The sequence below is a fragment of the Megalopta genalis genome, chromosome 5, assembly GCF_051020955.1.
Source record: "Megalopta genalis isolate 19385.01 chromosome 5, iyMegGena1_principal, whole genome shotgun sequence".
Classification (NCBI taxonomy): Eukaryota; Metazoa; Arthropoda; class Insecta; order Hymenoptera; family Halictidae; genus Megalopta; species Megalopta genalis.
In genome coordinates this window covers 20,032,079-20,046,932 of record NC_135017.1, presented here as the reverse complement: position 1 = coordinate 20,046,932, position 14,854 = coordinate 20,032,079, and the positions used below count along the sequence as shown (strand labels likewise).

The window sequence follows — 14,854 nt, the reverse complement described above, 5'->3', positions numbered from 1 at the left end:
AGATCGCTAACTTCGCCCCATCTTCCCTCTCTCCATCCTCACCCTCCCTTGCCACCCTATCCAGACCGGGCCGCGTTCTTCGACGCGAATTCTTATCCCGCGCCGTATTATTGTTGCGAACGTTTTATTCATTTAACGGCGGAATCTGTTTGCGCTTTTGTGCGCTCGCCGCGCAGCCAGGAATGCTCGGTCTCCGGGACAATGAAATGTCGTTCGGTCGTCTCCTTTGCGGAATTGTCTCGTCGTCGACGTCGTCGTCGTCGTCGTCGTCGTCGTCGTCGGGAAAAGTCGAAGAGACAGGGATTACTGGGACGGTATTATGTTTCAGTTGTTTTTCCTTCTGACGTTTTTCTCCTTCGTCTCTCTCTCTCTCTCTCTCTCTCTCTCTCTCTCTCTCTGTTAATTTGAGGAGCTCCGCGATGTATAAGGAAATAGAGTTACCGGCGTTGTTCGTAGTTCGTTTGCGGCTGGCGTGGTTGTAGCATGAATATTCAGGAACCCCGTTTCATTTAATGATTCATTTAGCTTGAAATGTGAGTATAATGCCCTTTATTGGATTATTTCGTCGGTCGAATGGCTTTCCGCGGCAGATCTCGACAGTTTGACACAGATTTTGGCAATTTTCTTTCACTTTTTCTGGTGCATCGTTAATTCGCAGAGATTCGTGATCGCGCTTCCATTCTGTTTGATTTTTATGTTCAATTTTTACTCTTTTTGTTGTACTTTCAGTAGCTTATAAACATTGCGTTATAGTCCCAGATATTTGGACATTAAGATTGTTGCATTGGGTTGTTGCAAAAGCAATTTCGGTTTTCCAAATAGCTTACAAAAAAGCTGAAATTACTTTTACAACAATGCAATATATGTTTGTACTCCTTTCCTATATAATTTCTACATTCATTTTAATTCTATCAACTTTGACGCTTATTTCGTATTATTTTCTATTTATATTGCATTAATTGCATCGACATTGACATTTGCTGTATCGAGCCGTCAATTTTTGTGCTTCTTCCGTAATGTCAAAAATATCAGATTTTGTTAGATCGCATTGCAATCGCTCTCCTCCCCCCCAACCCCCCGACGCGATGCACAAAAAGCCGATGAAAACTTTTCCGTGAAATGACGTTTAATAACATTTGCCTAAAAAATTCGTTATCAATTTAACGATCGACATCCCGATTTTCTTTGCTGCGCCAGCGGGGAGCGGGGGATAACGCATGGCTGCGTGAACACCGAAAAACTGTTTCGGTGCCGGCGAAAAAAAAAAGAGAAAAAGAATATGTATCCGAAATTTCGCCGCCGGGCAGATATTCCGCTCCTACGTGTCGCCGCGGGGATTTGTTGTAAAAAGGAACTGGTAGTTTAAAATTACATCGTTGCAACGTTATTAACTGTCCGCCCCATCGGCATTCACTTTCCGTCGGGATTTTTCATATTTCGTGCAGCTGCGACGGCCATTCAGATTCGAGAGCAATTCCCGCGAATTTCTCCGTTATTTTCGTTCGAATTCGTTCTCACTTAACGATCGCCGGTATCCTTTGTCCGGCGCTAAACCGTGGATTATTGGCCGCCGGGAGAGGATTCTCGTGTTTTCGTTGCCGGGCATTATTCGATTCTAACATCGGCTGGGAAGCATCGCGGATCGGCGCACCGATTCTCGCGATAATTCGTCGAAAATGTCCAAAACACGGTTCTCTTTTCGCGGTGACCGGGCGCGAAACCTGAACACAGGGTGTCCCAGAATTGCAGTTGCATTCCTCGGATGATTTAAAGCAACTTTTTCCTCTGCGAAAATGCTCTACGCGGCTTCGTTAACGAGTTATTAACGAAAAACGTGGACCAATCAGGACTCCAGCACGACTGACGCGTCTCGACGCAACAGCGAGAGCAACGCGACACCGGCCGCACCATTGGCCGCGCCATTGGCGCGAGGGCGGTGCGTCGGTCGCACTCGTTCGCTGATTGGCCCGCGTTTTTCGTTGATAACTCGTTAACGAAGCCGCGGAAAACATTTTCGCTGAGGAAAAAGTTGCTTCAAATCAGCCGAGGAATCATCCGATTCTGGCTGCAATAGAAATTCCAGGACACCCTGTAGATTTCCCTGGTGCACGAATCGGCGTGATAGGCTCCATTTAGCGAGTCCTCCTTGATCGAATCGAGCCGATGGAACACAGTCCCGGCTTCATCGTCGAATTTGTACGTGCCGCGGCACCGGCACGTGCGACGCTCGAAAGCTGAACGAGGACTCGCTCGCTCGCTCGCTCGCTCTCTCGAATATCGAACGTTCTGGCCCGATACGCAGGTATCCCGTGGCAAATTAATTCCGACGACACCTGCAGCTAGCGCCCGCTCAATTATAACACGATCTAGCAACGAAACGGCGTTGCAACTGAGCTACTTAAACCGGCTGATAGATAAATTCGCCCCGAGCCGAGCCGAGCCGAGCCGCTCCGCGCCGCGCCGCGCCGCTGAATCTCCTGCATTAAACGACAATTTCCGGTAAAATCGCTTCCTGGAGACGGAGTTCCAACCGTCAGCCGCTACGCCGATGTTGAAACGGTTTCTAACGAACTGGCAAAACGTGCGATCCGATTCCAACGGCTGATCTCCGGGGAACGGTCGTTAAAAGATAGCGATGGATATTTTTGGGGTTCGCTGGCGCCGTTCGCTGGCGCAGGTTCGCTGGCGATTCGCTTTTCGACGAGCTCTCGAGAGATATTCTATAATCGAAGCGTGAGAGGAGCGATTTGTTATTGGGCGCACAGTTCTGTTTCATGCTTAATGTGCTGACGCTTTTTGGAAATACGGTCATTTCTCTAAGAAATGTTAGGACAAATCTGAGAATACTAAGTGGCGATTCTCTGAGCCTCGCGGTTCGTTTTTACAGAAATTAGGGGCAGTCGGCAAAAGAAGGCTAATGCTAGAATAAAAATGACTTAATTTATTTATTTTGAATTTTCTTCGGCGATTCGAAAGCAATTCGGAGGCTACGTAACACGATTCGAAAGCAATTCGAAGGCAATTCGAAAGTAATTCGAAAACAATTCGAAAGCAATTCGAAGGCAATTCGAAGGCAATTCGAAGACAATTCGAAGGCAATTCGAAAGCAATTCGAAGACAATTCGAAAGCAATTCGAAGACAATTCGAAAGCAATGCGAAGACAATTCGAAAGCAATTCGAAGGCAATTCGAAGGCCACGTGACACGATTCTAAGGCAATTCGGAGGCCACGTGACACGATTCTAAGGCAATTCGGAGGCCACGTGACACGATGGAAGGCAACTCGGAGGCCACGTGACACAATTCTAAGGCAATTCGGAGGCTATGTGACATAATTGAAACGTTATTTGGAGGCCACTTTACACGAATCGAAGGCAATTCGGAGGCCACACGCAACGATCCGACGGAGCTCCCCTGGTTTTTAACCCGACTCACAACCAAACAGACGACGAATTTTGCGCGGCTCGAGCCGATCGACCGTCTCGACGAGTGTAGATCGTCGATCGCCATGGTTCGGCGGAAGTGGAGTCGTTAATTTTTCGGAGTCCGCATAAAGTGGGTCTCGCGGCGGCGCGGGGTCACGGGGACCGGGAAAATTCATAGAAGCCGGCGGAGTTGGGTTACGAGGATCGTATAAAGGAATTATGCCCGGGGAGCGATGACTCGGGTTTATGTTAACAGCGGCATCTCGCTCCGCTTCCTGTTCACGTGTACTCGGTATGAAGCCACTTCCGTTCGATCTGCGGCAGCCCTGAAACGTAAGGAGCCCCTCTACGTTTCACCCCGCGCCGTCCCCGGCACCGCGGCCCGCCCACGCCGCCACCCTGAGCAACCGAACACACAGAGAGGCGGCAGTCACTTAGGCTTCAGGCGCGTAAACATAAGCGCGCGAGAGCATCCGCTTAGGAATATGATGGTAATTTACGGTGGTTTCGGGTATGCGAGCATCCGGGTTACCCTCCGGCTCTCCCTCTCTCTCTCTCTCTTTCGGCTGTGTTCGCTGCATCGTAAACGGGCTACTTTGCCAGCCGAAGCCGGTTGCTCGATACCGTCCCAAAGACTGCCAGCTACATGTCGTTAGTAAATTATAAGCGGTTTCGGGAACGAGCGCAGATGGAATCCTATATTCCGTCGCAGCTCGGCCGTCCCCGGGATTTATGGCTTTAATTGGGAGCCATTGTCATTTAACAGCTGTCGCGAGAGCCGTCGAATTTATGGAACTAGGATTGCTCTAGCGGTTTAGGATCCGATGTGGGAGGCACACGTTTTCGCAGACGGGAACGCTGGGATGGCGAATGCTCCTTTTATCGGCTCGTTGGGCATTAGAAGTGTGTTTCGCTGTAAATACAGCAATGTCTCTCTAATTGACGCTCAGATTGTGCACTAAAAATGGATCATTTGGGAAGAGGAGATTCGATTATTCGATCCTCGAGGTTCATTTTTACAGTTACGAATTCTCAACTATTGTATAAAGACAAGCTGCGAGGCTCGAATAATCGTATCTCCTCTTCCCAAACTGTCCATTATTGTGCACAGTTCGAGCGTCAGTTAGGGAGACATTACTGTAGTCGCATACTAATTGCCGATGCTGCACTGGAAATTCTGCGAGTCCTAGTTTACGTGTCTTTCGGTGCGGTATGCTTCTATGCATCGTGTAAAGAAGATTCCGATTCTCTTTGAGTTAAAGTAAATTCCCTCTGATTGACAGCTCAGATCGTACACGAAAGTGGACAGTTTGGGAAAGGGAGATACGATTATTCGAGGCTTACACCTCGTTTCAGCAATTCGACTTTCCGCAGCGAAATCACAATTTCCGCCGATATTCGCCGCGAGTCGCCAGCAGAAAATTCTTTCGACGACCGAATCCTAAAATTTCCAAAGGACCAGCAGCAAAATCCTGGTCCCATTCCCGCGGAGACACAGCGTCCGCCGGAACTCGGTCGCGCGTGCGAAGATACGAGCGTGGTCCACGAAATTCTCCTCCGGTATCACGGTCGACAATCTAACGCCGGGAACACTTACGTCGGCCTGTTTATTTTATAAGCGGGCCGAAACTTTTCCGAGGCCGTCGCCGTATATTCCCGAAGTTCGCGCGGCCGTTGTCCCGCGGCGAAACTCGTTCCAAAAACAATTCCGTATCTTCCGCGGGGCTCGCGCCGCAGTTCCCCGCCGTTCTCCGTCGCGTTTCGCCGCCGCGATCAATCGACCGTGTCTCTCCTCCGTCGCGAGACAAACGTCCGTGAGACCGGATATCGGCCGGTTGCACAGGCTCGCGAGGGGGTGACGAAGCGTGCGGATTCCCTAACCGCCGAACGGATCCGGTCCGCCTGCAATTTCCTCGCGACTGGCTCCTCGCACCGACGCGCCCGCACGTGGAATACCTTAACCGGACCAGTGTGAGAATTTAGTTGAGCCCATTTCGGGGAACCCGGGGCTCCCGAGTTAACCTCCCCGGATCCCCGTGCCCCCGGCCATCGGACGACCCTTATTTCGGCACGCTCGAGCGTGAAGAAAACGGCGCGGAGCGGCGCGCTCGCCTCCATTCCGGATCTGGATATTCACGGGAAACGAGCTAAAGCGAATTTCTTGAGGAAATGGAAGGACGGAAGGGGATAGCACGTCTCTCTCTCTCTCTCTCTCTCTCTCTCTATCTCTCTGTATCTCTGTGTGTCTCTCTCTCTTTCTTTCTCTAGAAAGGAGGACCGCCATCGCGCGCCATTTCTCAAAGACTCTATGGTGGACGCGAATTTCGTCGCTTCGAACCCTTAGACCGTACGGACGTGTACAGGGTGTCCCCGAAATAGGTGACTCGGGGCACCGTGTTCTGCGCACCGTAAGTCTGAGAAAAGCTTAGAAATTCTTCGTTTTCAAGATAAATACTTCTCGTTCGGGAGATTTGATTTGAAAGAATTGTAACTTCTTAACAAGTTCAGTTTGGAAATTGTTGCCGCCTTTTGACTCTTTCGGGCGGAGGATTTCGGGAAATAAAATGGACCCACGTTGCACGGAGATTTTTAAGTAGAAAGTAGTAATTTGAAGCGAAAAATAAGTTTAAATTTGAGATAAACATAGATAAAAAATATCAGACGACTCCGGAGATATTAATATTTAATATATTATATTTTAATATATGGAGTATTTCACCTAACTTTGACCTAACCTAAATATCTCGCTTATTTTGTACGATAGAAAAAATGTCGCGAGGAGAAAAATATTCTGTTCAAAGGCGCTAATACGGTGATTAACCGAATAAAAAAATATAAAGAAATACCGAATCTTTCCCCAAGATTATTCTTATATAAATATATAACAGTCGACTCGGAATAGTTAGACGATCGACGAGCCACCCCTGGAGCCACCCCTGGTACAAATGGGTGCCCACAGCTATGCTATTATATATATATCAACCACATAAAAAAATGATCACGTTTCAAAAACGAAACCTTCGATTCGAAAAGCATTTCTTCTTCGCTGATCCATCACATCGTCGAAATTTCATTACGATCCGCGAGACATCGGAACGCTGACAAAGTAATTGGCCGCGTACAGCCGAACTCTTCGGTTTCAATTTGATTAAATACGATACCTAGCTGTGTTAGAAGACTCGGCGAGGTTGTTGGCGCGGCGGCGAAAGCGTCGAGCATTCGAAATGTACGAAAAACGCTGACGCCGCACGCTTTCCGCCGCAGAAGCGAACGAACTCGACCTGACCCAGTTATCTCGCATCCCCCAAGATAAACGAATTCCTCCATCTGCAAACTTCCCATCCGATTCTCCGCGGCGCTCTCCGCCCGACAACGCGGTTTTCCGGTAACCCCGCGGCGACGCACCCCCGCAACCGGGTCGAGTCGCGTCACGCGCGCGGTTTTAAATAACGCTAATCGCTCGCTCTAACTGAAAACGCTCGCTGCTACAATAACCGAAGACTCGCTATACTTTTAATCGCCGGCTCGGCGCACGCTCTATCGCGGCCGCGGTCCGCACCCTCCCCCGCGACCACCCCCTCGGTCGCGCCACCCCGTCGCACCGTCGCTACTTTCAATCATTGAAAAAGTTCGTCTGCCTCGAAAACTCGTTTCCCCTCCCCTCTGCCCGCCCACGCCGCCACCCGCCACGTTCCCCACCACGTTTTTTCAATTTACCTTCGGGCCAATCGTCGCCGACAGTGGAGCGGCGAAGAGCTCGACGAAGGGTGGAACGGGGGGTGACGATCGAAAAGTCTCGAAAGTTTCGAGCTAATTTGATTTATCGTCGCAGCCACTTGAGATTCGCGACCCGACTACTCGGTTCCACCCTCGCCTTCCCCACCCCCCTCGCCCTCTCTCCGCCGTCTTCTTCTCTTCCGGCTTCTTCCACCATCGCGTATCCGTCTCCTTCTCCACGGCTCCGTCTTCGACCGGCCGAGTCGTTGCCGAAGAAATTAGGGGAGGTCATGGATTCGGTCGGGGGCTACGCTTACAGCCGGAAAAGGAACGGGGATAACCCCCTAACCACCCGGAATTTATTATTGATCTCGCCGTTTCACCGACTACTGGCCCCCTCCCCCGGCTGGGCGGCGAAGGGTGCCGGTCGGCTGGATCCGATTGATAAAGGACACCCCCTCTCACCCCCCTAGCTCTCTCGTGACTTTCACTTCGATGAGGAGCGCCGGGAAGAATGCCGGGCTACTTCGGTCGACGGGCTCCCCGAATCTTTCGAGCGTTCTCGTCTGGTTATTATGTCTCATTGTTATCGGCACGATCCGAGAAACAGAGGAACCAGCCCCCGGCGCCCTTCTGTGCACAGTTCTCTTTTTCCCGCGGTGTCCTTTTCGTAGAACGAAAATAGCTGTTTCCTCGCGAATTTCAACCGAAAACATAGATTTTTTCGATTGTTCTGTAGCTTGCAAGCAAAAATTGATGATTTGGGAGGCGGAGATGGGATTATTAGAGCCTTGCGCCTCGTTTATTCAATTTAGTTTATTTAATGTAATTTGTTTATGGTGGTTTATTTAGTGTGATTTATTAAAGGCAGTGTTGTTACGTGGTCGATATTACTAACATCGTGAACAAGAGTAAAAGCGAGCCACGAAGAGCGAAAAAAAGCGAGTAATATAATTTATTATTCATTATTATAGTTCATTCTATTAATTTACAATTTATTATTATTTATTTGCATACAATTTACGATAAAGGATCTGGATTTGCCAGAAAAAGAAGAAGAAGTAGAAGATCATGGTATTGAGAAAGAGCTACTGAAAAAAATGGCAGTGGAAAAGCGAGTAATATAATTTATTATTCATTATTATAGTTCATTCTATTAATTTACAATTTATTATTATTCATTTGCATATAATTTACGATAAAGAAAATGGATTTGCCAGAAAAAGAAGAAGAAGAAGAAGATCATGGTACTGAGAATGAGGTGCATCGACGATCCGGTTCACAAATGTATCTTTACAATGCAATATTAATTACAACCTAACAAAAGAAAAAAGACAAAAATGAATGACCGGCCATTTTCTCCGATTCCGTCACCCCAGAATTAAACGGCATTTAACAGAAACAGATCTTTCAAATTTACACGAGCACCCAAACTGCAGCCATTTCCAAAGTCCTGTCCCACCCTCGAGCATCGTCGTTCGAGTTCCAGCTTCTCCCTAGTCCCTAGCACCCTTCGATCCAGTTCCCGGTCGTTCAAGCTTGCCGGTCCCCGGTCCAACACGGTCTCGCCGGACGTCTCTCGCGACACGCTGCGGATCGAACGTAACCGGAAGGCGGCTCGGCGCCGTTCTCGAATGCAATATAAACTCGGCGAGCGTTTAATCAACCGAGTAGTAAAGACAAATGTTTGATCAGACAGGTAGCTGCGAGAGAAGGTGGAGGCCGCCCGTTTACTTAGGATTAGGTGAATCCGACCGCCGCGTCCCCGCCGCGCCCCGCCGCCCTCGTCAGCCGGCAGCCAGGGCGTCGTCGACGGTTCGCGCCGCTTCTTATTCTTCGGACGAGCGTGGCGATCGTTACGGTTACAGTAATCGCGAGCGGATGGTGGAAGGAAACGCGAGCGGAACGGAACGCGAGCGAACTGCGAACGGAACGCGCGCGGAGGCTACTCGCCGCGAACGCGAAACCTCGCCGATACGGACCTCAGCTTTAGCGCGACGTAATTGCTGTTGATCTTGCCGGTCCGGCTGCTGGAAAGTAACCGGGCAAATGTGGACTCTAATTAAACTGCTCGCGCAGCCCGGACCGCTTCGTTTCGTCAATTATATCGTACCGTCTCCCGGAACTAAAGTGGCGCTGCCATAGAAATTCCGCCACTTGAACCGTCCGGCGTACGTGTTCGGTCCGCGGGATTAACGAGGAGAATTATTATTCTTTTGTTCCCGTTTAACTTTCTCGGATTTCCTTAACCGAATAGAGAGACACCCATTTTCCCGCTTATTTTAGCTTTATCCGTGTTAACGCTTCGCGGGAAAGAGTCTATGACAACTGGAGGATGGTATTCGATCGAAGAAATCGTTACAATTACCTGTAAGTTATCTACGAGAATAATGTTTCATTAATTTGGTAGAAATGCGAAATGCTAGAAATCGATGCATCTCGAAATTATGGTAGTTCCGAGAAATTAGAGGTTCTTGAAGTGATTTGGAGCAACTTTTTCCTCAGCGAAAATGCAATCCGCGGCTTCGTTTACGAGTTATTCGCGAAAAACAGTGACCAATGAGAGGCGAGCTCGGCTGGCGCGAGGCGGCCGAGACGAGGAGCCGTCGACGCCCACTTTCGCTCATTGGCGGAACTGTTTTTCCTTAATAACTCGTCAACGATGCCTCGGAGAAAATTCTTGCAAAGGGAAAAGTTGCTTCGAATGACCCGAGGAATTCTTTATTTCCCGGAAGTAACATCATTTTGGAAATGGGATAATAATCTTGACATAACCGCGATATAACCCTGTATATTGGTCCTTTTACCAGACGATGCAATAGTGCGTACAATAATACACTGAAACAGTTGAGCAGTATGGCACACCATTGGAGCTAAATTTTGTTTACATTATAAAAATATATATATATAAATATAAATACATATAATATTATAATATATTATATTATTATTATTAATATTATAAAAACTGTTCAGCACGAAGTTAATTATTACACCCTCTCGCACAATAAGCTTGAAAATAGTTTACACTAGAGTGCAGTTTATAGAGACGTGCTCTTATATATATCTTTTTTTATTACAAGAGTAAGATTTTACGGGGGATTAACAGCGGAAAAAATGAAAATGTGGAGCCGTCGATTATTCGAGCGAAAAGGGCGCTTCGACCGTCGAAAATTGGGACCATTTCCCGGCGAGCCGTACACGTTTGCCCCGTTGCCACGTGCACGAGCGATTTAGCTTCGGCAACGGCAACACAGCCTCGCGAGTTGAGCGACGGCGAGCCACGGTTCGCGTATGCCACTCGCATACCGATAATTCATCACTGTCTTCGGTCGGCCGCGGTGTTGCCAGCCGGCGTCGATTCAGCGCCGTCCCAGGCCGCTCGTTTCCTTTTGTCGGCTTTTATGTCTTTTCGCCTTTTGTCGGGGCTTTCGTTTAATTCTCTGCTATTTTTTCGACGGGCAATTGTCGGGCCGCCGGTATAAACCGCGGCTGATTAATTCCCGCCGTCCGCGGCAACCGGCGCCGCTGGCCGACGGTTGACGCGCGAACGCGGCGAAGCCGAAGACACATTGTTTCCTCGATCGCGGCCTTTTATTACACCGGCCAATTAGTCTTCCTTCGGGATACTCTTTGTTAAATCGGTGATCATTTCGGCTCGCCGCTCCGGATGCGGCTCGCCGAGGCATATTGTTCCCGAGCGGAGTTCTTTAAACGGATATCGTATTTGACCGATCAATCTCGCGGCTCCATTGTGTTCCTTCATTTTCCGTCGATGCGCGGCCGAATGCCGATACCCGACGGTATACGATACCTATTCTTTCTCTGATTAAACGAATTAACGATTGAGCAACACCTTGGTGAGATCTGAAATTAGTTTCTGCAATTTTAAAACTGAAATTATAGTTTTCTCACGACGGAACGGCGGATCTTTCTGCGAGAAAATGTAAACGAGCATGATGAGGATCGATTAGGATCCTTTTTTAATCGATTTGGCACCCTTGTAAGTAGCACACACCGCGTCAAAAATAAATATCACCGGGGTAAGTGTTGGTATTACTGCGGTTTCTCGATGAATTATCGGTTTGTCGATAAATTATCAATATTAAACGTACAGGAAATTATGAGATACATTTTTAGAAGATTGCACACTGTAAAATGTTAGATTTTATTGCTTTTATAAAACTGATTTATTTATTAATACTGTAAACCAGATGGTTTAGTCAATGTGCTTTATTTAGTATGATTTATTTCGTGTGGATAATTAATATAAGCAAATGTGGTATTTTTAATTTATATTTACAGCTTAAAATAACAGGAAAATTTACGGAGCATCAGTTTATTGTTTTATTCACGCGATAATTAAATCTGCTTCGCAGATAATGATTTAATTTATACGCTTTGAACGTTGGCGAACACGCGTGCCAAAAATCCGCGCGAAACTGTCGCAACGCCCGCACGAAAGAAAACCGTCGAGAAACGTCTTTTCCACGGCAGAATATCGTCGGACAAAGTCGACGAATTAACATGCCGTTTCAGCGGGAACCTCCGCTTATTTCACGGGCTCCGGAAAGCGGCTCCCGAACTTCCGCAATAGCCAATTGCGAGTCGAGAAGTTTTCGAAATTTGAATTCGAGTTAACGGGTAAAAATTAATGAATCACCGGGGCTAGTTTACATTGTCTCTTGAATCTCTTGGAACTCGGGGAAACAATAGGTCGTAACTTTCACAATTTCCAATTTGAAGTCGAGAAGGGGCGACCGACCGACGCGACCGGCGGCGGCGGCGGCTTCGAACGAAATTAAAAGTTTACGCGTCGCGTCGGAGTGGAAAAAAATAAACGAACGAAGATAAATAGAAGGGAAGAAAATGGAAAATGCCTGGTCTGAGTCTCGCGACGGAAGAAGTACGTCTCGGAGCAGCGGCGGCATTATTTATTCGAAGGAGAAATATATTCGGCTCGCTCGTGCGCTCGCGCGCGCGCGCGGTGTTTCTAGGCGAAACAAATATTTACTGCATCGAAGCGGAGCGAAAGCTTAAGCGCTGGTTTGTCAGCACGGTATTTACATGCGCCTTTAAGCGCGCGATCGAGATTACTTCCGGGCAAATGCGCTCGTTTACATTCGCGACGTTCCAAGCGCGACGTTCCCGGATAATATCGCGGGGACCCTTATTCTAGAACCGCAGGAAACCGTCAACCGCGGAATCATTCCGCCGGAATCGATCTCCTAGACGAAAATTCTGGCTACGTATATGCGCCGCGCCATTGCGTTTACCTTCGATAAGATCTCGCGAACGAGTTTCATAGAACCCAGATTCCCGGCGTCTAAACTCTTTCGACGATACGATTATTTCTCCCGGAAATGCCAAATTTCGGGTCGCTCTGAATTTTCCTGCGCCAGTCCTGCGCCTATGGTATTTATTGCTACGTCGATGCTGGAGGTCGTCGAAGTCAAGAAAAACTGCGGAGCTACAAGGTGTGACCGATTGTTCTTGATAAAAATATAGCCGAGATACTATTAACATTTATAATTATACAGTCTTCTATCAATTGTAATTTTTGCAAAAATTATTCCACTTCTTCTTCGATGAACTAGTTCTTCTAACATGTTAAACAAATTCAAGTCATTTGGTGCAATTTTTAAAAAAAGTATGTCCTTAGAAAGAATGTGTAAATATCGTAAAACAATTTTGTTTTTAAATATATCGAAAAAGTAACGAAAAACGATAGAAAAAAAATTTGACCGCGTCAGAAAAAGTGAAACGAATATTTTATACGGGAAAGAGAAAGGATCGTGGACATTTGACAGTTCGATGGCTCGTATTCGGTTCGATAACTCCGCGAAAGAAGCGATCTCCTGTGACGCGCGGTGACGTCGTAATAACGGCGACGATACGTCAACGCGTTCGCGTTGAAGTCTCATGAAAAATACTCACCGCATTTTCCCTGGAATGCCACAGTGATATTAGCACCCTTCGCGCAGGCCTCTCTGTTTAGCTCGCAGAGAGACGGATAGTCGATCCAATCTGTGCCGCAGACAGGACCCGATCCCTCGTGATCCCCTAAATTCGGGCAGGATTCCAAGCATTCGCAGGAGGCCTCGGTGCCGTCCCTACTTCGTACGCATTGCGAACCTAGGGTGCAGTTCAGCTTCGCGCAGGGGTCCTTGATCTCTGTAACAAGAAAAACGAGCGCGTCGACGGGATTAATGGCTGCCGAAATAACGTGACCGGTAATCCGGAATAAAAGCGCGATAAGGAGCCTCCGTGCCTCCGGATTTTGTCCGAGACGCGAGAAAACAATTATTTTATTATTATGGAGATTCTGTGATTATTTTCCCCACACCGTGTTATTTGTATACAGGTTATTCCATAATTATGTTAACACTCGGCAAGGAGTGATTGCTGAGGTCATTTGGAGCAACTTTTTCCTTAGCGAAAATGCAATCCGCGGCTTCGTTTACGAGTTATTAACGAAAAAGCTACCGAGCGGTCGCCGCCCAGCCGTCTCGCGACTGCCGAGCTCGCCTCTCATGGACTATTGTTTTCCTTTAATAACTCGTTAACGGTACCTCGGAGAAAATTTTTGTAAAGGAAAAAGTTACTTCCAATGACCTCAGGAATCATAATTCCACAGGAATTCGATTTTACTCGTTAATTTTCCTTAACTTCTTTTTAGGGGACCCGAATTATTTTATGTTTTGAGACATATTCCCGTAGATTTCGCCGCTGGAACACCGAAAATCCAAGTCCCGAATCTAGGAATTCATCGGTTCGAAAGTTATGCGTGTTCAAAGTTGAGGAATTTTCAGCGTTAATCGCAATGAATGAACCACTGCGATCGAAACAAATTCTAAGCGAAATCGATTCGAGAAACGTTTGTAATAAAAAAAATTCAGAAAAATCCCGCGACATTCGACGGTTTGAACGGGGCCATCCCCTTGAACGAATGCCGCGGGAAGACGTGTATCGCCTTAAACACCGCGGAAACGCGACGGCGTAGTCACGAGACCGGCTGATCCGCGGGTGATGCACAAAGCGCGGTGCAGCGAGGGGTTAAAAAGCGGGGGTGAGTAGGGGGCGTAGTTGGAAAGGGTAAACGGTGCTCGTCAGGTTCTCCGACAACAATTAACGTCACGCATAGAATTAAACGTTCGCGGTGCATGCGGTTGACAATCAGGGCCGGCCCGGCCAACAAAGGAAACGCGAAGCAACGAATAATCAAGGCTCGACGCCCCGGGGACATCGCGATTCCCGGCGGCCTGCGAAGAAGGACGAGGCGGGGCGGAGACGGAGGATCGTTTTTGTCCCGCGCCGGGAAACCGATCCCGGTGGCTACGAAGGATCAAGAGCCGCCGCCGCCGCCGCCGCCGCCGCGGTCTTCCGGTTTAATCAATAACGTTTTCCTATAGGTCCCCATTTTTTTCCCCCGCTTCCTCTTACTTCGCGTTTTTCTTTTTCGCTCTCCTATCCCCGCCGCGCCGCCGCGGTCGTTTCGGCATCAAACGTAATTACAAACCGTAAACACGGGACGGGGCCGTAAAGCGGCGTGAAATTAAATCCGCGCGATTCACGGTGAATAAAGTATCGTCTAGCGGGGGATTCAGCGGCCGCGATAAAATACAGTCGGCGGAGCCCCGTGACCGCGCTCCGGCCGCCGTCTCTCCTTTCTTCTTCGGTATTTAAACGGATAAAAACCCCCCGCGAATATT

The 14,854-nt window shown here is 48.2% G+C and overlaps 1 protein-coding gene across 6 annotated transcripts in view; it reads right to left on the bottom strand.

Annotated features, from left to right (window-relative positions):
- The window catches only part of LOC117219778 (agrin), an 846,148-nt gene that overhangs the window by 60,012 nt on the left and 771,282 nt on the right, over nt 1-14,854 (bottom strand). For all 6 annotated transcript variants that reach the window (XM_033469208.2, XM_033469209.2, XM_033469207.2 and 3 more), the window contains one exon: nt 13,080-13,316. In XM_033469208.2, coding sequence (XP_033325099.2) covers nt 13,080-13,316 — 237 coding nt within the window. The remainder of the gene's footprint in view (nt 1-13,079; nt 13,317-14,854) is intronic.